The 23,828-nt window shown below is 40.5% G+C and overlaps 1 protein-coding gene and 1 long non-coding RNA gene across 3 annotated transcripts in view; one reads left to right on the plus strand and one right to left on the minus strand.

Annotated features, from left to right (window-relative positions):
* The window catches only part of LOC105490838 (uncharacterized), a 45,786-nt gene that overhangs the window by 21,127 nt on the left and 831 nt on the right, over positions 1-23,828 (plus strand). The window contains exon 2 of the long non-coding RNA XR_011623641.1: positions 17,919-18,014. This is a non-coding gene — a long non-coding RNA (uncharacterized lncRNA). The remainder of the gene's footprint in view (positions 1-17,918; positions 18,015-23,828) is intronic.
* Positions 21,034-23,828, minus strand: part of LOC105490836 (leucine rich repeat containing 1) — a 129,585-nt gene continuing 126,790 nt past the window's right edge. For both annotated transcript variants that reach the window (XM_011756789.3, XM_011756790.2), the window contains exon 14: positions 21,034-22,532. In XM_011756789.3, coding sequence (XP_011755091.1) covers positions 22,374-22,532 — 159 coding nt within the window. In that variant the 3' untranslated portion in view covers positions 21,034-22,373. The remainder of the gene's footprint in view (positions 22,533-23,828) is intronic.

The following is a 23,828-nucleotide window of genomic DNA, read 5'->3' on the forward strand; positions in this document are numbered from 1 at the left end:
CCCCACTTCCAGTACAAATAAGTAGCCCTTTCACAAAACTGTTTCTTTCTGACTCACTCCTACTGAGCCTGCCCTCTAAAATCAAGACCTCAGTCCCTGAAGCCAAGCTTGCCCATATTTAATTCCATAGCAACAGGAGTATTTATTCCACACATACCTTCCAGTGAAAGGAAGCCATTTTGCAATTGGTTTGTGGCAAAATGAAGGTGATGTTCTAGCCGCTGACATCACTATCACTCCCACACCTGTGCAGCCACCAGCAAACCTCAGCTGTAATATTCCAGGTTGCAGTTTTCTTCCACTTGGCTCCTTTTAGCAGCCCAGCCAAAGCCAGGTCTGAAGATATTTTATCTTCTTGGCATTTTAGCTTAACATGGATTTCAGATCAAGACACTTTGCCAGGGAGAACATGAGGTTTAAAGCCAAACTCCTCAGGAGGTTTCGGTCTTAATCAGAGTGTCTTCTGTACTTCATGAGATTCTCACTACCTGAATAGATTCCCTATGATTCTGTTTGCTTTCCTCTCCAAAAAGCTGCAGAGAAGGAGCAAAAAATAACACATATTCCTAATCTTGAGATGTCTGAAGTGTGAAAGATAGTTTTATGAAATAGTATTAAAGTGCATGAGAAAGTAGCTAACAAGAAAATAGGCTCAGTTCTTAATTTCCTTGTGTTGTATTTTTTTACTCTTAGCGAATAACGCCTTTGTTCCCAGCACAACCTCAGTTTCAAAAGCACATCCTTTTGCCTTTCAATTTTCTTTCCTTTAATTTTGGCAAAAATTACTGGGAATAATAAACATGCCACTGTCTTCAAAAGTCAAAAACATAGGTGAAAAAATTTAATTGACTTATTGAACAAGACTGATGTGGGGAAATATAATCATAAAACAGTTTTATGTTTATATTCTGTGCTTCCCCCAGGCCCTTGGTGAGAATGCAAGCTGTCCTTATGATTTTTCTGGTCACTTATAGCTACTGCAGACATCCTCAAAGCAGAAATCTGAAACTACGAGCCTTTATCAGAATCCAAGCAGGCACAGGATGTACAATTGTGCCTTCTCCCCTTCCTCCAGCGAGGCCTGGCCCTGGGCAAGACTCCAGTCCTGCAGAAAGGGCAGTGTCAGCATCTCTTCCCTTTCACCGCCAGCATTTCTCCTCTGCTTCTGCCAGATTTCTTGCCTGGTGTTGGACTGCCCCTCTGTTGTTGAAGAGAGAGGGAGGGGAGGTAAGTGGGGAAGGAAAGTTCTCCCAGTTGGCACTATTGTAAGCTGGCTTCATGCATTCTGAGCCTGGCAGTGAGGTAGAGCTGTTTCTCTTGCTAGCACTTTTGTGGAAGTTTTTGGCAATCATCAATGTGTGTCTTTCCCTGCAGTTCTCTTGACCCAGGCCTGTGCGTCTCTATCCCAGCTGGTTGTTTGAGGTTCCTAGGTATCTAGTTCCATCTTCAGCTTCTCTCTGCTGACCTGTATTAACCTCTCCAGGTAGCCCCCTTAGACAGGACTTGAAGTAGCCCCATGCTGCATCTTTCATTTGCACCTGGATGTTATCCAGGGGAAAACTCCTGACGACCTCTGGAAGGTCTGGTCCATCCCAGCCCTGCAGCCTCTCTTCTTCACACCTCTGCCCAGCCAGTCTCTGGACCTTTACTCTGGAGAGCGCCAGTCTTCAGACCATGCTGACCCTATAACTCTAAGCGGTACATATCTAGCTCTTTGGGGGTGGTCTGTTGAAGCTTCTGCAGGGCTTGAAGATGGGACAAGCACCCCTCACTCCTCCTTCCTGGTGGGGGTTGCTGAAGCAGGGGTTGCTGAGGCAAGGGCTAACTCACAGTACACTTGCAGCTCTTTGTACACAGTCTCCCCAACTCTCTTATCGCCCAACATCTCACATCCTTGGTGCATGAACAAGGTTTAGAAGTCATCAGTCCAGCTCTGACCCCCTCACTTTTGACAAACCTTACAAAAGGGGATGGTCTCCCACACAACTAACTTCAAAAAGGATCTATACAAACGTTTCATGTAACATCCTATTCTACCCAGTAAAGAGCAAGGTGACTGCATCTTTGTGCAGAGCAACTGGACACACAATATGAGACAAGAAATGACAGAGTGAGATTTCCTCTAAGCAGGAGGTGGTTTGGGCAACAGTATTTCAAAGAAGAGCATTGCACAAAGGCAAAAGTGAGTAAATACATAGGAGAGGATTTTTATTGTACAGATGGGAGAAGGAACAGATGTTTGAAAGGAGGAGAGTAGGCTTTCACAAGTGAAATATGAAAATGAACAAATCTTAGATAAATAAACTTTGTGCAGTGTACTTAGTCTGTGGGCCTCCTTTTATCCTTTCTAAATAGAATGTCCTATTCTGCTGATTTTATAAATATTATAAATATTATGTATTTCCTAAGTAAAGAGATCATTTTAATTACGAATAGTGACAGAAGAGGAAAAAGGTGCTCACTCATTTAGGGCATGAACAGAGGTTATTCTGTGCCAGATCCTAGAGGAATAAAAACCAATAAGATACAGCCTCAACTTGCAGGTAGTTAATTTCTTAGCAGGAGAGAATCTAGAAGGGGCTGTTACAGAAGGAAACCCTGGAAGTGAGTTGTGATAGATAATTGAAGTGCAATGAAAAGCCCTTGTTGGGAAGGCCATTCCAGCCAGAAGGGGTGGCACAAGCAAACACCTCTCTGAAGATTAATGTTGCCTGTAGCATAAACTGAAAAGGTAGGCAGGAGCTAGTTGGATCAGGGTCTCCTCTGCCTCTCTAGGAGATTATATTTTATTCTTTGCAATGAGTAAACTCAGAGCATTTTAAGGAGGAGAAAATGAGACTATTTCTTGAAAGACCCATCTTGGTGGCAGGTTGAAGAGTGACACACAGGATTTCGAGACCAAAAGCAGGGACAAGTGAAGACCACTGCCAGCTCAGGTGAGAGTAGAAGCAGATGAAGAGTTGGGCCAGTTAAAACACTTCTCAGGGAATTAATCCATAATGAAGGCTGCATTAATTAGAATGTAGGCTAAGATTCTATAACAAGGAAACACAAAATATAGTAGCTTAAATGTCTCATAGTACTCCAAACATGTGTGGATGGGCTAGGGCAGGGATCACCAGTGACAGCCTGGGGGCCAAATCCAAACTGCTGCCTGTTTTTTAAATAAAGTTTCATAGAAGCCGAACCACGCCCACTCATTTCCCTGTTGGCTATACCTGCTTTCCTTCTACCTAGATAGTTGAGTAGTACGACCATGACCTTATGGCAAGAAAGGCCTAAAATATTTGCTATCTGACCCTCAGCTATCCAGTAAACCGCTGGTCTGGGACAATTAGTTTTCTCTGAGTTTCACGTCATCCAGGAATCCAGGCTGGGGTGGTGAGCTCAATTATCTCCAACCAGGACCTTCCACCCTGGATCCAGGGAGTTTACTACAATGGTCACCAGTTCCCAGCCAGAGACCCCCAGGCTGCTCTCAGCCTAGTAAGTGACCCAGCCCTACACAGCTTCAGAGAAGACTGGGAAATGCAGACTCTAGCGACTTGGCCATAGGTCCAGCTGAAACATCACCGTCACTATCTACTCTAAGACATACATACTCACATTTTGACATCTCTCAAACCAGCATTCATTTTACAGTTATTCTGTCTGGACTGAACTTGTGTTTTTCCAGAGTTGATTTGCATCTGTTTCTTCCGGTAATCTAGGCAAATTCCCAACATGAGACTACTTTAAATTTAATTCTCCGCCTGACAAAAAAACTACAGGAACGGGGGTCAAACTAGCCCTTTTATAATGGCATTCAACTCACCCACGAGGACAGAGCTCTCATGGTCCTGTCACTTCCCAAAGCGCTCCCCTCCTAACCTTACCACAAGAGCAACCAAATAAATTTCAGCTGAGTTTTGAAGGGGACAAACATTCAAATCATAGCAATACCTAAAGGACATAAAATTACTATCTTGAGGAGATGTCCGTACTCCCATGTTCATCACAGCATTATTCATAATAGACAAGATATGAAAACAACCTAGGTGTCCATTAAGAGATGAATGAATTTAAAAAGTGAAGTGTGTATATCTATATCTATCTACCTATCTCTCTAGCTAATGAAATATTACTCAGCCTTAAAAAAGAAAAAAAATCCTGCCATTTGCAAAAACATGGATAAATCTTAAGGAATTTACACTAAGTAAAATAAGGTAGTCATAGAAATACAAAATTGCATGAACTCACTTTTATGTGGAATCTGAAAAAGAGTAGATGGAACTCACAGCTACAGAGCGTAGAATGGTGACACCCCCCGGGCTGGGGAAATTGGGATTACTGATCAAATGGTACAAACATGTTTTTAAAAGATGTGTAAGAGCTGGAGACTCAATGTACAGCATGATGACTCTAGTTAATTATTTCATGTATGCTTAAACTTTGTTAGTAAAATAGATCTCAAATGAACCCACCTGTATTAGTCCATTTTCACACTGCTGATAAAGACATACCCGAGACTGGGCGATTTACAAAGGAAAGAGGTTTCATTGAGAACTCACAGTTCCACATGGCTGGGAAAACCTCACAATCATGGCAGAAGGCAAGGAGGAGCAAGTCATATCTTACACGGATGTCAGCAGACAAAGAGAAAGCTTGTGCAGAGAAACTCCCACTTTCAAAACCATCAGATCTTGTGAGACTCATTCACTATCATGAGAACAGCCCAGGAAAGACCTGCCCCCATAATTCAACCCCCAACCACGGGGTTCCTCCCATGACATGTGGGAATTGTAGGAGTTACAATTCAAGATGAGATTTGGGTGGGGACACAGCCACATCATATCACCACCACACCAAAAGAAAAAGAGTAACTCAATGAGGTAATTGATGAGCAGCAGGTGGTTTGGGCAACAGTTTAATTAGTTTCATTGTGGTAATAATTTCACAGTATATAAATACATCAAAACATATATGTAAGGTTGTGTACCTTAAATATATATAATTTTTATTTGTCAATCATACCTTAGTAAAGGTGGTAAAGATTAAGTGTAATCAAACTAATATCTGTGTGTACATTTTATTTGAAACCATTTAAAATAACTTGTAGATTAAATGTAAAATACAAATTGACATAATTGTTAGTCAAAAAAGTTCTATTGAAGGAGCATGGTGTTAAATCTAGAATTAGATATTTAGCTAAAATACTTTTAATAAATGAAAGTAAATTAAAATATTTTCAAAAGTTAAAAGAAAGAAGAATTGGCTCAGGGTTCTTGGTAGTGCATTCTGTTTTGTGTTATCTGTGTGTGATGATTTGGGTGACGGGTGAAACTGCCAAGAGAATTTATTTATATAGCCTATGCATTCATAATCAAGACTTAAAATCAAATGGTATAAATCAAGTCTCAAAATTTAATCTTAAAATCAAGACTGAATCAAATGGTATAAATTTTATCTTTCAACATCTCTAAGAAATGGAAACAATTACCCTCATTTTTTTAACCAGTACTTTTTCTTACAATCAACCATGAATGATGTATAAAAGTGTCCTGCATGTTGAAATGGATATAGTAACTCAAGATACTTTGTTCTTGATGGTGATTTTAAAATGAATATCTTTGTGGATAGGTAAGTGAATGCATTTGTAAATAATAAAAGTATTCAAATAAATTTGCAAAAAAAAATTCTCTGTTTGTGATTTTTTTAAAACCACAGTTAGTATGAATTCAGACCACAAATCTAAATGACTAACAGTTCTTGGTTTAAGTTCTCAAGGGAAATTTTCCTTTTTCCTATCTCCACCAGTGTAAGACATGTTATTTTCCAGCCTTTTTTTTTTTTTTTTTTTTTCATTTTGGTGGATGGCAGGCATACTTCTTGTTTCCCCTCCACTGAGGTGCAGCCTTTGATGTACCACCTTTGTTTGGGTTTTTTTCTTACTGTAAAACAAAACATGGTGCTTCTCACAGTAACAGTGTCTCTGATTTTTAAACACATAGCAAAAGAATAAAAAGGGAGAATGTATACTAGTGGGCAGGTTAGTAGTTTGCTCCAGGTGTTAACACATCCGCTAGAAGTTTTATAAGATGGAGAAAACAAAATACTTACCCAGGCTCTTCCCAGTGAAAGAATTAAGTGAAGTTGGAACAGGCATTTCAAGAGCAGCTGTGTGGTGAGATCCCTGAGGGCCATGCTTGAATCATGAACTGCCTTCTAAGGTATGTATAGGGGTGGTCTGAGTTCATTGTTGGATTTTGTTGTGCTAAGTGGGGTATGGAAAGGTGGAGCAGCATGGAATGGCACCAGGTCTTACAGAAACCATGCATGCCAACAGCTCTTCTTGCCCACTTCTCTGCCACACAACCCCATCACCTAAAACAAGTGAAAATTAATGTAAAATAACAGTCAGTAGGGTCCCCAAACATCTCATCTGCCTGTGGTGGCCACATATCTGAGTATGGTCTTGAGTGAAAGGTGATGAGGGCAGGAACCAGGATGTGGTGATGGAGATGGAGAGGCAGGGATGAGAGTGGAGGAGGTAAAGGTAGTAGGATGGATAGGCAGGAGTGGTGGTGACCCTGGTTTCAGGCTGGGGTAACTCTGTGTGTGGCAGTGCTATTAACTGCACAGAAAACACACTCAGAAAAAGAAGCAGATTTGGGACATGGGGTGTAGAGAAAATTTGACTTTTAGGGAGCAGATTATATTTGAGGTATCTGCACATTCAACCGGAAAAGGAAGCAGAAGGGCCAGGAAATGCACACCCTAAACACACTGAAAACAAACAAACAAACAAAACAGTTTTTCTTTACGTGTTAAAGACCATTCAATAATCAATTGGGAATGGATAGAGGAAAGGTGAGATCTCTAAACTTAAGATACAAATAGCAGGCCCAAGTTTGTCAACTAAAAACATTAATAAAATTAGAAATGCCATTCATAATTAAGTGTGTTATATAACATGTTTGTCATTCCTACTCCTTCTAAGAACCCCATAAGATAAACACTATCATATCCATGGTGGAAAAGAAGTTCCAAGCTTTCAAGTAACTTGTCAAGGACACTCTGTAGGTCTTACCATTATCACCACAATGCCTAGCACGTAACAGGAACTCAGTAAATATCAGTTAACTGACAAACTTCAGCTGCATAATGAGAAACTAAGCCCCGATTTGGACGGAGGTCAAAACTCTTTCCAACAGCCAGACTGCCTCACCTGGTAGACAGCTGCTCTTTTCTTAACACCATTTGTCGTCTTGGTCTCCAGGATGTCTTCTGCTGTTTATTGTTCTCCAAGTTTCTCTGTCCTTTCCTTCACTTCTCCTCCCGTTCTTCCTATCCTTCTTCCTTAGTTCTATAGCCCTTTCTTGATCTACTAACACTTCTTCTCTTAGAAATGACCTAAAATGATTTATACATCATGGAATTAGCACAGTAAAACATTAAAAACAAAACAAAACAACAAAAACTTAAAACATCAAAACAAAAAAGTGAGATCTTAAAATAAGAATTCATATGCTTCAAAGCTCATATAAGACAAGTTTAATTTTTCAAATAGAAGCGAATTTAAATTAGGGGAAATGCTTTCCCAGAGCACAATATATAAACATTGTGAACTTGGAGCATCATTAGGATGGGGTTGATATCACAGTGTGGTTACAATCTTCTCTGGCTATACAATTTTTTTGTTAATTTAGGGTGTACCTGTTTTACTGCTGCCTTTTATTTTCTAAGTGTTAGCTCTAATACTTTGCAGAGAATTTTCTCTTCGATTATTATGGTCACTATTGGCCTTCTTCACAACATCTTATCACATCTTCCACTTCAAATTTTGATTTGAGGAAACATTTTCTAGCATAAGCACCATTATGCAGTCAATGTTTGTATAATGTATTGTTATAGGATATAAAGAAGATTTTAATCTGGTTAATAGGGACAGTGGTCAGCAGAATTCCCTGCAGAAGTACTGATGCTTGTGAACGACACTTTGGTTCACATGATTGTGCTTAGGAGAGCAGCTATTTCTGTTCACAAGATAACTTTCACCATGAAATGAAAATAGCATGAATGTATTCAATCAACTAGCTAGCTTTTTTGATGGGGAGAAAGCTAAGGGGTGATTAGAATTATTTCCTTTTTTGTACATAAAGCAAAACTTAATTTCATATGACATTATTTGACATACACTGTAACTACATACATTTGATAAAAATCAAGGAGGTCTTGCTTTTCAGGACTTTTCAGCAGAATGAAAAGGATTATTTCTCCATTCTCCTGGCATATCTCAAGCAAAATGTTGAATGCACACACTATATATTTTTTTAATTCAGTGATGATGGGAAAGCAGAGAATGTAGGAAATTAAGGAAATATGGTGTCAGTCAACTGTATGCCATCTTGTAATATTAATTTCTAAAAATATTCTCTGAAAAAAAGTGAAATAATCCTACCTTTCCAGCCCTTTGATTTTAACACTATTAATAACAAAATGTATCATCAAGGGTTTTGTCCTGCAAAGGCAAAGGCCTTCACTGGATTAGAAATGAGACAATGTAACAAGAAAGATGGGGAAAATATAAACTAGGTACTTCAGGCTCACAAGATAATTTAGGTCATCTGGAGACAGTTTGGTTTCATAAATCAATGATTTCTAATCTCTTGTCATGAACAATACATGCTAATAGAAAGTGAAGCTTTTACAATTGTTGAACTAACTTACACGCCCACCAACAGCGTATAAGTGTTCCTTCTTCTCTGCAACCTCACCAGCACGGATTACTTTTTGACTTTTTAGTAACAGCCATTCTGACTGGTGTGAAATGATATCCCATTGTGGTTTTTATTTGCATATATGCTTTTTTTTTTTTTTTTTTTTTTTTGAGACGGAGTCTTGCTCTGTGCCCCAGGCTGGAGTGCAGTGGCGCGATCTCGGCTCACTGCAAGCTCCTCCTCCCGGGTTCACGCCATTCTCCTGCCTCAGCCTCCCGAGTAGCTGGGACTACAGGCGCCCGCCACCTCGCCCGGCTGATTTTCTTGTATTTTTAGTAGAAGCGGGGTTTCACCGTGTTAGCCAGATGGTCTCGATCTCCTGACCTCGTGATCCGCCCGTCTCGGCCTCCCAAAGTGCTGGGATTACAGGCTTGAGCCACCACGCCCAGCCTATTTGCATATTTCTAATGATCAGTGATGTAGAGCTTTTTTTTCATATGCTTGTCAGCTGCATATATGTTTTCTTTTAAATAGTGTCTTCTTCATGTCCTTTGCCCACTTTTTAATGGGGTTGTTTGTTTTTATCTTATAAATATATTTAAGTTTCTTATAGATGCTGGATATTAGACCTTTGTCAGATGCATACTGGCAAAAATTTTCTCCCATTCTCTAGGTTGTCTGGTTACTCTGTTGATAGTTTCTTTGGCTGTGCAGAAGCTCTTTAGTTTAATTAGATCCCCTTTGTCAATTTTTGCTTTTGTTTCAATGGTTTTTGGTGTCTTCATCATAAAATCTTAACAAAATCCCTTGACACAAGGTTATCTATTTACAAACCTGCATATGTACCTGCACAACTTGAACTTTAAAATTTAAAAAGTGAGTTTTTGTTTTCGGCTTTTTTTTTTTTTTTTCTTTTTTTCGAGACAGAGTCTCACTCTGTGGCCATGCTAAAGTGCAGTGGCACAATCTTGGCTCACTGCAACCTCCACCTCCTGGGTGCAAGCGATTCTCCTGCCTCAGCCTCCTGAGTAGCTGGGATTACAGGCAAATGCCACCACACCCAGCTAATTTTTGTATTTTTAGTAGAGACGGGGTTTCACCACGTTGGCCAGGATGGTCTCAATCTCTTGACCTCATGATCTGCCCGCCTTGGCCTCCCAAAGTGCTGGGATTACAGGCGTGAGCCACCGCGCCCGGCCCAAGAAGTGAGTTTTTTTAAAAAACCAAGTCTTAGAAGAGAAATTGTTTGAAATGTAATACATGCTGAGGAAATAACCAGATTGAAGATGACTGGAGTGACTAACACATCTGTAGTGCACATTGTAGCGTGCAGCTGAGATCGCCCTTTCAGAATGAAGGCGCTCATTGCCCCAGCTGTTGAGCGAGTTGGCTGCTCATTGCTCACCCATGAACCCCTCCACAGGAACTGCCCTCTATCAAAGGAAACTGCCTTGCCCATGTTTGCACCTCCTTTCCAGCGGCAGCCTACGTCTAATTACTGGTTGTGGGGTACAAAGGCCTGCTTTCTTGCCTCAGCTGGGATCCCCAGCTCCTTATTGACCATTCAAAGCCTCAGTTGCAGTTGCATCGCAGTTCCACTTTTCCCACTGCCCAGTTTTGCTTTCCTCACTCCTTACCAGTGTTGTTGAGAGCACTCCTCAGTAAACCTCCTGCATCCAAATGGGCATCTCAGAGTATATTTCCCAGGGACTCAAGTTACAAAAACAGTAAAGAAAAAGTAAATTGGTTTTTAGAATAAGCCTTCATGTAGTGATCAAAAAACAATTTCCCTGTTTTTCATTCAAAGATAATAAAGAAAATACTTGAGACAATTAAAGTCAAGTAATAAGTAGCCACAAGGATTTAGAAATGATGCCTATCAGGGCCAGGTGCAGTGGCTCTAGCCTGTAACTCCAGCTACTCAGGAGACTGAAGCAGAAGGATCACTTCAGGCCTGGAGTTCAAGACCAGACTGGGCAACATAGTGAGACTCCATCTCTAATTTTTTTTTTTTTTTAATTAGCTGGGCAAGGTGACTCACTGCAGTGAACTATGATCGCAGCATCACACTACAGCCTGGGTGACAGAGACCCTGTCTCAAAACAAACAAACAAACAAAGAAACAATGCCTTACATATATTCAATCCTCAGAAGAGGGGTCTGCGCTGAATCTAAGAAGTTAACAGGCAAGTTTATCTCAGCCATAGTACTGGAAAATCCAGTTTCTTAGGCTGATTCTGTTCTGCTTGAAATGCTGTCAGCCTAAGAAACACGCAGAGGTCTCCAGTGATTGACTAGATGTGATGCACAAATGCAGTGGAGAAATCTAGTCTGAATACATTGTCAAGTGGCAAAGAAAATGGAGCTCTCTACTGAAAATGCTCCAGTTTGGGTGAAGTTTTTTCCATCAATCTTTAATTGGGTGGAGAAAAAACATATGTGATTCTTATTTCATAATAATATACTCTTTCTTCCAAAAGTACAATACACACTACAAAATAATATTTCCACTTTGAAAGTTAATTTTCACAATAGGCCTGTCAAGTAGGCAAATTTCTTTCCCCTGGTTTTGTAATCATCCTCTTTATCTCCCTACATGCCCTATTTACAAACCCAATCTTCCTCTCATCACTGCCCTTTTTCACCCCATCAACACCCACAAACACCTATTACATCTAATTTTTCTTTACCTTCCTCCCACTCTCATCCAAGCTAATGGGTTTCCTCCAACACAGCTTCTTACAGGTTAAACCATACGTTTGATGCTAATCAACTGGTAAGAAGCTTCCTAGAAACTTCCTTACTCATTACAGAGGCGTGTCAAAAGCATAAGGGTTCAAGTTGCAAGACATGACCTGTTAATGAGTTGTGAAATCAATTTATTTGGTTTTGATTAGCACTAAAAATAATGAAATTGGAAATATCAGAGTTCCTTACATATAGTTAAGGATAAAGTTTCAGCTATGTACATGTATGTGTTTACTGGGTTACTACATAACAGGTTCCTTCAAGAAAGTTGAGTTGCAGTCAGAAAAGTTGAAAAAGCACTGAGGTAGAAATTTCGAGAAAGAGGGAGCATTCCCCAGAGTCAAATGCAGCAGACAGTTCTAGAAAGGTAAGAGCTGAATCAGTGTCCATCGGATGTGGCCCAGAGGTCTGCTGACCTGGCTAGAGCAGTTCCACCATGCTGTGGATGGGAGCCAGAGTTTTCACGGTAGTGCGTGGAAACTTAGAAGCGGGGAGAACAAGAATACACCTGTTTTAAGAACCTTGGCAGAGAAGAGTAAGGAAGACAACGATGGAGGGGACTTAAGAGTCTATTTCTCAGGGACTCAGAAGTTAAAAGTAAAGCAAAAAGTAAATTGGTCTTTAGAATAAGTCTTCACGTAGTAATCAAAAAACAATTTTCCTATTTGCCAATTCAATTTTCTATTCCTAATTCAAAGATTGTAATGAAAATACTTGAAACAATTAAAGTTGAGTAAAAGTAGTCACAAAGATTTAGAAACAATGCCTATCAGGGCTGGGTGCAGTGGCTCTAGGTTGTTGAGCTAGGTGATCAAGGTTTTTTGCTTATTTAGAATGGTATTTAAACATGCTTATAGAAGCTGCTGAGATGGGACAAAATGGATCATTGATGGAGCAAACTCTAAGAGAAAAAGGATCAGAGAGTGGCTGGAAGAGCTAGCTGTGATGAGGAAGTGAGGTCTGGGAGAGGACAGAGTCCAGCAAAGGCATTCTGTGGGTGTGGGTAGCAGGGAATAAAAACTAGCAATTCACTCATGAAAGCCTTTATTTCCTCCATAAAAGAAGACTGACATTCAGTGTCTAAATGTACTGCCTTGGCCATTTAAAAAATATTGCATCTCTTCCTACAGGATGCTAGATAGTTTCATTCATGGAGTCTACACATCATGCAATGATGTTGCTTAGCCAGGCATACAGCCCATCCTTTAAGAAAATTGAACAGAAATGTAAGATAACACTAGGGTCCCCAAACATAATAGCATTGGGACCCAACAGAGTGTTGAGGGTGTGCTACAGATCCTGAGCAGCCTGAGAAGGGGGTGGCCCCAGGCATTTGTTGCAAAGCATCCCAGTGTTGGCATAGCAAGTGGCAGGGCAGGTCTTGCTGTTGGTAGGGAACAAGAGACAGGCTCTCTGAGTTTTGCCCATTTGTCCAGACTGGTGTCTGGCTGTGATAACCAGGTGACACATCCAACGCCCTCTGGTGGCAAAAGGTAGCAGGTTGCACCTATTGACTGACTAGAGGCAGAAACCCCTGCAAACTGTCAATAAAGGGTCAAATAATCAATATTTTTGGCTTTGAGTGCCATTTGGTCCCTGCACATTTAAAAAGGGACATATTCATGTTCCAAGAAAACTTTATTTATAAAAAGAGGCAATGGGTTATAGTTTAAGAGCCCCTGGACTTGAGTATTTTAATAGGAATGCTATCAAAAAAGTTTGATGTTGTTCCCAAAGCAAATGGTGGCCCAGGGAAGGGCATCATTTAGATAGCAGCCACCTACATTAAATAAGCCCTAAAGATGCAAAAATTATGAATATATTATATGCATAATTATGCAATATCATAAATGATTAGAACTACTACTCAGATCTCTAGAGAAGTAGTTTTATGATACATATAATATTGCTTTATATGATAAAAAAAAGGGAGTTTCTAAAATGTGTGTATTGGTCTATGTATTACCATATATTTCCATACCAGTTACCTATTTTGAGGATCATCCTTAGTGTGACAAGGGGATAATGCATTTGGAGAGAGTCATGAAACCTTGGAACAGTTGAATAAGGCAACTTGTTTCCTAAGGACACTAAAATGATTGTCATGCTACATGAAGAATACAGATGAGGTTGGAGATCCTGAGCTTGGGTGTTTCCCAATCTGAAATACCAAGATTGGAAGATTTCTTCCAAAAGCCCAGGTGTAAGGACAGATTGTGGGTTGGGAGATTTGTGACCTGAATGTCAGGCACAGATTTTGTTCCTGCTCACTGAAAGTCCACGGTGTGTGGGCTGATAAGCCACCAGGCAAGTCAGGAAGTGTTAATATATTCTAACTACGTCAGCCATCTGCATTTTCAGTCTTCCCCTTAGGCACTCACCCAGAGGCAAGTATGCTTTCTACTTCTGTTAGCACTTCCTCTACTCCTATTAGCTTGTATAGATTAGCAAGAAGAGCCTAAAGGTCAGCACATCGCTAAGGAGACCAGATGTTCTTGTGACTCCCCATATGGAGCAAATACGATGCATTTCAGGATAGCAAAAAGAGTGGTAATTGCTAAAAACCTTCTATGTGCTCTGTCATCTAATTCTCTAGAAAGTCTTGAAGTAAGTATTATTCCCATTTTACAGATGAGTTCACTAAGACTTGGGGAAATTAAGAAAAATCTCTCAAGGTCACAACATTAAGTAAGTGCCACAGCTGGATTTAAATCTGCTTAACTCCAAAGCTCCTGCTCCTTCCAGCACACTAGAGCAGTGGTTCTCTAAGTATGTTCCCTGGACCAGTAGCAGCAGCAGCACCTAAGAACACGTTAGAGGTGCAAATTCTCAGGCCCCACACTAGACCTACGGAATCAGACTCTGAGCGTGGGGTCCAGCAATCTGCTTTAACACTGACACCAGGGGGTTCCAATGCATGCTCAAGTTTGGAAACTGCTGCGCAATACAGCCTTCAAGAAGAAGAGGATACTGCAGTAGGTGCCAGGTTACATGAGAGTGAGCAAGACAGGGTCAGCCACACTGAGCAGCCCTGGACAAACCTAAGGAGCTAAGGATAGAGATAGCTCTTCTCTAGCTGTATGCCTGACTGAGCAACATCACTGCATGATGTGGTTTTTCTGCCCCCCACATTGTACCAGTTCTTTAAAGAGCCAGTAGCTATGATAGCAGAAAAGAACCATATCAGAGCTTCACATCTGGTTGTCAACATCATTTCTTCTAACAACCTAATTGCTACATGGATTTGCTCTCACTGAGATGTGGAATAAAAGGTTAGGTAATTTACCAAGGGTCAAGTGACTACAGATGACAAACCCTGGGTTTCCCAAGGACTGCTGCTACCCAGGTCCCAGGGGCACACGCCCTTTACCTGCTGGCAGGCATTAAGATGAAGACAGGCAGCCATTGTTGGGGAGGGAGTTGACATCAAGCTGGTATCTCATCTAGCTCGTGACTTTTCTACATTGAACACCTTCCAGGTGTCCCGGTGAGAACACAACATGGATGAGGCTTACTTTACATCTGTCAGAGCCCTGGCAAATGCCTTCCCGGGTGCCTCTGGCATTCTCTGTGAGAAAGAGAGTCACAGCCTGACAACTCCCATAGCCATCAATGGCAATGCTCCTGACCCTCAGACATTCCGAAAGGATTAAAACCAAGAGCAATCCCAACCTAACAGACCCAGCCCATAGCTTCTTCTTGAAACTTTCCAAACTAACCCCGAAACTTGCCCCACCCATTACGCCTCTGGGCCAATGGGCAGGACCAAAATTCAGGAAGAACATTCAATGCCCAGACAAGTAACCATGTTGTTTTGTTTTCCCAAGCAGTGCTGAGAGAGGTTTAAACAAACAAGCACTCACACCTACAGCTAAGCAAGGGCAAGAAGCAGCAGCCAGGTGTGGGAACATGAACGCCAAACACTCGGGATCCAGACAGTCTCCCAGGAGAGCCCATTTCCAATGAATACTTTCTTCAGATGCTCAGTGAAGTGCAGTCCCATGGGGTGCCTGGGCAACTGTTGGCAAGCAGCTTGTTTAGTAAGACTTCATTTATGACTTACCTTGAGAAAGCCTCAAAAGAGAGGCATTTGCAGACTCTGCATTTACTGGGCATCAGGTGTGGGGTGTCACTCTATTATACCCTGTTACAAGCCGGGTTTCTTGCTATGGGAAGACTCCATAGGACCTTCTCTTTCTATCACCAGGGTGGTGGAGCCAGTTTCAAATAAGATTAAACATTGCTTAGTCACACAAGTTTTCTATTCTTCCTGTTTTCTGATTCTTTGATTAAATGAGAGTTCCTAAAGGAGCAATCATTATTTGTCAAATCTTTCACAATAACACATTATAAAAGGAGGATTCTTTAAATAATAAATTATGAGTCATCTTTCTCATTTCCCCCAAATGGCATGAAGGTCAAGTTGCAGCACCATAGATTTCCAAGTGTTCATTATCTGTCTTTTCTCCAAGGGTAGGCTATTAAAGGTAGTGAGTATTAAAAGTCATTCCTAACTAATTAGCTCACTCTGGAGCTAACTGCCAATTTTCGGAATATGCTGAAGCTTTCTCAGAGAGCTGATTACCAAACTGTCACTCCAGTTAATGTTGAAAACATTATCAATTTTTTTTCCCACTAGCCAAATACTTTATCTTCCAAGTTTCTTAGAATTTGCACAGTTTGAGATGGCAGAACAAAGACCCCCATGAACATTTCCATAGCACTTAGCCAGCCCAGGACAACATACAGGAAGTGAGTGAAGGTGGTGGGAGGGTTAGAGCAGTGGTTCCAAATTTTTTTGGCACCAAGGACCAGTTTCATGGAAGATAATTTTTCCACAGACCAGTGAGGGGGGATGGCATCAGGATGATTTAAGTCCATGACACTTACCATGCACTTTATTTCTATTGTTATTACATTATAATATATAATAATATATTATATATTAATTATATATATTAATTATATATAATAAAAATTATACAACTCATCATAACGTAGAATCAGTGGGAGCCCTGAGCTTGTTTTTCTGCAACTCGATGGCCTCATCTGGGGGTGATGGGAGACAGTGACAGATCATCAGGCATTAGATTTTCATAACAAGCATGCAACCTAGATCCCTTGCATGTGCAGTTCACAATAGGGTTTGTGCTCCTATTAGAATTTAATGCTGCTGCTGATCTGCCAGGAGGCGGAGCTCAAGCGGTAATGCTTGCTGGCCCACTGCTCACCTCCTGCTGTGCGGCCCAGTTCCTAACAGGCCAAGAACTGGTACCTGGCCCTGGGGTACAGGTTGGGGACCCCTGGGTTAGAGAATGCAGAATCACAGTGTTTGCAACCACTAGACACAAACGAAGGCCCAATTCTGCATCAATTTCATTAAATTTCACTGAGTTCCATGCCAGTCTTTGTCTATAAATTAGGTCTACGTAATTTTGACAAAAAACGGAACCATCACCATTATGATAAATACAAATTTAAATGCAATTACAGGTTAAAGTGCTTTGGCTGGGAGTGGGGAGCAAAGTAAAATAAAGGGGTGATTGAAATGTCAATGGAGATGTGAATTTGAATTCCGATTTTGTCCCTTACTGTTTGATCTTGGGCAAATTCCTAAAATTATTTGAGTCTTAATTATCTGCTTTGCACAAAGGAAATGGTACATCTACCTCATGGTGGTATTCTGGAAAGCTGAGGCTGTGTTCAGCTAGGTCAGTGTAGGGCACATGGTTAAGTACTCAGTGAATGGCTGCTGTAGTTCATAGTAGTGTCTTACTGTAAAAAAGGGCAGCTCGTTTTTTTGTTTAGAAGTTAATTGTTGATGCTGCAAAAGAAACTTGGGGCCGGGCACAGTGGCTCACGCCTGTAATCCCAGCACTTTAGGAGGCTAAGGCGGGTGGATCACTTGAGGCCAGGGGTTTGAGACCAGCCTGGGCAACATGGCGAAACCCTGTGTCTACTAAAAATACAAAAATTAGCCAGGCATGGTGGCGTGCACCTGGAATTCCAGCTACTCGGGAGGCTGAGGCAGGAGAATCATTTGAACCTGGGAGGCGGAGGTTGCAGTGAGCTGAGATTGCACTGCACTCCAGCCTGGGTGACAGAGCAAGACTCTGTCTCAAAAGAAAGAAAGAAAAAAAAAAGAAACTTGGAGGATTGACCCAGTCAGGTTCTTGTCCAGTCAGAACTCAAGAGCCCTTGGCTAAAATCCATGCTTGTCACAATGGCTACCCACTCTCGGAGTTTAAAGTTAACACTATCCTTCTGGCCAACTGCCAGGCCAACTGCTAGACACAAAACCTCATCTCCAATCTTCCACACAGCCCACTGAATACAAGTAACAGATCAGGTTCTTCTGGTTTCCTTTTCCCACCAGCTGTCTGCTTTTTAAAAAAGGAAACCACTCCAATAAGATGGGAGTGTTCTCTACATGCCCCACGTCAGGCTGCACTAATTTATTTGTTCCAGCAGGTTTTTCTCCGTGGATGATCCATGTCTTAAATTGACTCGTCCCTCCTGATATATGAAAGCCTCCATTGAGAGAAAGGAGACAGAACAAAGCAAGAGGTAAAAAAGGAGATGTTATGAAAATCCAGGGTGAAAGAGAGAGACAAGGCAAAATGAGCACCAGAGACCTGAACCTAGAAAACCGAGGTTATGACAAAGAGGGGGACATTTTCTGGAAAAGGAGACCCTATCCTCAACTAGCTGTCTCATGGTTTCTTGGCAGGATCTAGTTTTACCTTAAGGACAGCTACTTAGTAAGTCTGGTTAAAATGAGGTGGTTACCATGAGACCATTGCTAGACCTACCATTAAGTAAGCACACAGGACAAATTAATATCTCCACCATCCATTACATAATGCAGGAGTCTATATATAAAACCACAGGCGAAACAGTTTTCAAATAAAGTTTTCTCCATCAGAACTAGTGTGTGTCCTCATTCCTGAGAACACTACCCATCTGATGACACACTGTTGGCTTGGTGGCAGGAATTGCAGAGCTGCTAATAACACTACTATAACAACAAAAACAGCAAGACCTGTAATAACAGCAGCCACCCACTTCCTGAGAGCGTATGTTTTATGTATCCCACTTAATCCTCACTCTAAGCCTGAAAGGAGTATTACTGCCCCATTTTAGAGATGAAGGACCTGAGGCCCAGAGAGGTTAAACAGTTTGTCCAAACCTACGTGGCACGCTGGGATTCAGACCTATATCCATATGCATGATTCCACTGGCATGTTGACTCAAAAATTGTAAATCCAAAGCAGTTTTAAAAAACACATTTGCTTGCTTTTCTAGAGCTTTTAAAAAAATGCTTCATTGTGCACTTTCTTATAGATGTATTTTAAAACATAATATATATATTTTAAATACATGCATAACACATTTGGTTCCTTATAAATGCCTTAGTCTTGTGTTTCTAATTATTGAAGTTAAGTGATAGCTATAGGAGGGTCAATGATTATTCTACTTTTGTATGTTTTGAATTTTCCGTAATAAAGTTACGTTTAATTGGCTCTTTGGAAAATTGGATGAGGTAAGACAACAATAATGGTGAAGTGAGATTTCAACTCTCCATAGATGTCACTGAGTGGCAATGTCCCTAATCGCCTTCTATTAATAAGCAGCTGCAATGCAGTCCCTTGAGAGTGCTGCTGCAGCCCTGCCACACACTAGCAGCATGCCCAGAGCACAGCATCACTCATTTTCTTTTTTTCTCTAAGACAGTCTTGCACTGTCGCCCAGGGTGGAGTGCAGTGGCACGACCTGGACTCACTGCAACTTCTGCCTCCCAAGTTCAAGCAATTCTCGTGCCTCAGCCTCCTGAGTAGCTCAGATTATAGGTGCGCACCACCAGGCCAGGCTAATTTTTTGCATTTTTAGTAGAGACAGCTTTTCACCATGTTGGCCAGGCTGGTCTCGAACTCCTGACCTTGTGATCCGCCCGCCTCAGACTCCCAAAGTGCTGGCATTACAGCTGTGAGCCACTGTGGCCAACCAAGCGTCAGTCATTTTCACCAGAGCAGGACTGGCTGTTCAGAGTAACTCTCAGACACAGAATTTTCCCAGCCTTCACCCCATTCACTAAGCATGTCTTGTTGGGTGTGGTAGATTTCACAGGAGATGGCAGAAGTGCTGCTGTGAGAGGCTGGTGTGAGTGATCCCACCTTGCCTGCTCACCTCATTGACAGCCAGCTAGTATGTTTTCAGACAGAAAGATTGGGTCACTCAGGACCATTCCTCCAAACTCTCCAGAAAAAAGACAATATCCAGGCAAACATTTTATGATTTCTTACCAATCCCTCTTTTCATTATCAATGACTTTATTTCCACTTCCTCTCTTTTTTTTTTTTTTTTTTTTTTGTTGGCTCTTTTACCCACTGAGGCATTATTTTCTTGCTAAAAAGAAGAAATAACTAGCTATGGGAAAAAAAAAATAAAAGTGGGTGAACAGGTCATACTAACCTCCTTTCCTGCTTTCACCTGTCACTCCCACAAGACAAACAGCCAGCCATATACTGTACTCCTCCCTTTCCTAAAGGAAGGGCTGGATGGGGACGGGGGAGGGGCACTGACAGAGAAAGGTATCCTTTCACATAATCAAGTTTTTCTTCTAACTACGAGAGGGGCCTTCTTGGAAACGGCTTGGCATGTTCTCAGGGCAGAACTGTCTGGTTGATGCTGTTTCCACTGTGAAGCTTCAGTTTGGTTCCAGAACCCTGAAGTTCAAGAGCACTACAGGGTCCCCAGCATAAAAGATTAAGATGAAAGTAACATTTTCCTCTCAAAGGAAGAGGGGAAACAAACAAAATCCCCCAAAATGAAAACAAAAAGCAAACCAAGTGAAAATGAACTAAAGGAGACAGGCCAAAGGAAATAAACTAGGTGCGTGACATTTCCTAGGAAAATGTAAGCACACACATGCCATTCTGTCCACCTCCAGTCCAGAAAAGCCATGATGAACTGAGTAGTAAAGGATGGGCTTTATATAAAAAAAACAAAACACGCCATGCAAGTTCTACTTGTTCTTCCACGTCAAGACAATTCCCATTAAATAAAACAATTTGCTTATATATAATCAGTCCATGAGTTAGTGGCATCATCTTTATAAGGTTAAAACAAAATAGAGGATGTCAAAAAACCTTAAAATAGAGAAAAGAAAATTGCTATGCACAGATTAGGGAGCAAGGTATAAAATTGACCAGCCGAAACTCACTTATATGCTACGTACTTTCAGCTCCATTAATAGTTTTTAAAATACACACATATTTACATACACACAGCCAAAAAAGCTAAGTGAACCCAATAAGTAAATATATAGAAGTAAAAGAAAGTATTGTATTTGGTTGGTTGAAGACGGGTTTCTAAGCAGTCCACTTGGCCAGACTGCCACAACCCAAAATTACTAGCCAGAGTCAAAGGCAATTCTGGGCTCTGCCCTGTGTGAATGCAAGTCCCACAGGAGGTCACTCACAACTGATGGGTAATTTAAATATGTAATAGACCAGAGCACACTGCCAAAGAATTTGGCTACCTGCTATCACTTGAACATACAAAGTAATAATTTTTAAAAGCTGTATGGCCAATGTCCAGGAAGAATTTATTTCTTGGAGGAAAAAAATATAGATATGATTTTCCTAGACACCACACAGTGACTGGCACTTTTCATTTCTCTTTTATCACAGCGTACAAAAAAGAAGTCAACAGAAACACACCAAAACTTTTCCCAATATCCCTTAAATTTGCAGATTGAAAATTAAATCTTGAAGCAGTATTTTCTGATACTTTGATTCAAACTCTATTTACAAATTAAATTGCACTCATAAAGATAGCAACATTTCTATTTTGATAGGTTATTTTGCTTTATTGTGGTTGTATATCTGGATATAAAACTTTTAAAGCTTTCTTGAATAAAAATCATTCTTTTGCAGTACATAATTTATTTGCCCACTGAATGTCTGAACCAGTTTTCTCTTTTTGTGCTTTTCTGATCTATTTTATTTTACAAATGGCACATACCATCAGAGTAGGTGCAGTCTGACACTGCGCTCATTATGAGAGACTTATTCAGAAAAAGTTAAAGTGTAAGGAATAAAATATTAGCAGTCAAATCCTTTGGTTCATCTTTTCAAAAAAAAATCAACCGATACAATTACAAATCATTGATAATTCATCTTTTTGGTTAAAAACAAATCCGCCAGGTAGATTACTGATTAAAATACAACACTGCTTTAAAATACCACATTCCTATTCTCATCTCACTGTTCAGAGATGCCATTGTTTACAACTGATTGGACATGACACAGGATACAGTAAGGCACAAGTGGATGGTACAAATAAAAACAAATACTTTAGGACTTGTTTCTCTGCACAAATACTAAAATATGTACCGTCTTCAAGATAAAATAACAAAAAAGAAATACATATTTTTGTTACGAAATACCTATACAAAATTTTAAAATTTACACCATCTGAGCTGCCAAAAAAGGTTTAAAAAGTATCCATTTTTCCCCATACATAAAACTATCTCTCATCAGTAGGTCCAAGGGAACCTGGGGGATTCAAAATGTCCCAGCACTTTATGGAAGGGAGTAGGATAAAAATTCCCCTTTCTGCTCTCCCTTATCCCAACATAAGACAAAAACAAAGGTCGTATGTTTACAGTAGTGTATTCTACTTATTACAAACAACTGAAATTTAAAAAAAAAAAAAAATCACGCCGGGAGACCACTGGTGGCTGACTGGTTGCGGGACGAGTAAGGCACTTCCTGGGAGACAGCAGCTTCCCCACACTCCACGGGAGGATGGCGCGCGGGGGCTGGTTAGCTAAGACAAGGAGCACGTGAGGCTCCCCGGAAGCAGACAGGAACGTCTGGACAGCAGAGGAAGACACAGGAGGTAAAACTCGGAGGTGAAACTCTACACAGAAGTGGTCACTCGGTCAATGGCATGATTGACCTCGTTTTTGTTTGAGTCCAGTCCTTTAGCAGCATTCATGTCATTCCGTAAATTCTCCACTGTCTTTTTCATGTGCTTTAACTCCCCTGGGTGTGGAGTGGCTCGCCTTAGAAGTGTTCTCTAAAAACAAACAGTGGAGTGAGTGTTTTGGTTTTATTCCACTACTTCTTCAAAACATGCAGCTTCAAGGCATTTGCATTCCAAAACAAATGTTACCTTCTTAGAAATTCTGAGTTAAAGCGGGTGGAAAAGCTTTCTTTGGAGGTATGTGCATTTATCAACTGCTCACTGGTAGTTAAGGGAAAGGGAAAGTGTTCCATATAACTTACCTCGTTACTATAGAAGGATTACTTTTAGAATAAAAGAATACTTATAAATATATGAAATTACTATAAAATAAAAATCTCCATAAGCAGCAAGAACAGTTATTTTAAAATTTAGGACATAATTATAGGGTGTGGGGAAAGAAAAAGATAAAAGAGTAAATAAAAAATCCTAAATTAAAGTCACTATAATGTTCTACTCTTACCCAAAGCGATTCTGGCTTTTTTCAACCCTTGAGGCATGCAAGAAAAAGGAAATCAAGAGGGAAATATTTCCTTTTCTTATTTTGCTGCTGTGTGTACTATTTCTATGACCTACTGATGAAAGTTCACACTCTTCTAATAAAGACTGGAAGTTAAGTAACAGGGTATGAGTAATTTTTAAAATATTATTTAATATGATACATGATCTTTAGCTCATAAAACAGCGTGTACATCTTTTAAACGGCCTATCCAAGCGCTTTAGGGGGAACCAAACTAGCTTAACAAAATACTGGAAGAGGCAATGAAGTAACTGGTGATAATCACACTCTAACAAGTCTTGAGGTGAGTATTAAAGAGTCATTGACAGTGAGTAATTTTATCATCCCTAATTTGCGTTTTGCCCTTTATGATTGTATAGGCCTAAAATCCCATTTGGTGACAACTGGAATAACAAAGACTGTAGGCAAAAATTTAAAAACTGCCTTTGTTTTGGGGCTGCAAGTACCCTCTAAGTTCTGCTTAAGAAAAATCTAAATTAGTTTAAGGAATTTAAGAAACCAAAGTCAACTGCTAGGAAGATGTCAAGCCTTGTCACCAACACCTAGAGATGCTGGATGTCTGAGAGACATTTTCAAGTACAGATGAAAGTAAGGGTGACTGGTATTTTCCAATTTCTGAACAAAAACTTGTTAACTAATCCAACTAAGATCCTAAGCCCTCTACAAGAAGACTAAGGTGAGCTGGTTACATGAAGAAGGCACAGAGGTCTGGCACTAAGTCAAATCATGGCAAGTAAATGGAGTCAACATGGGAAGAGACAGCATTCACTGGGAACAATTTAAAAAAAAAAGTTTCAGTGGGAGGGAAAACTATCACAAATAAAAAGCAG

Source organism: Macaca nemestrina, chromosome 5 (genome assembly GCF_043159975.1).
Source record: "Macaca nemestrina isolate mMacNem1 chromosome 5, mMacNem.hap1, whole genome shotgun sequence".
Classification (NCBI taxonomy): Eukaryota; Metazoa; Chordata; class Mammalia; order Primates; family Cercopithecidae; genus Macaca; species Macaca nemestrina.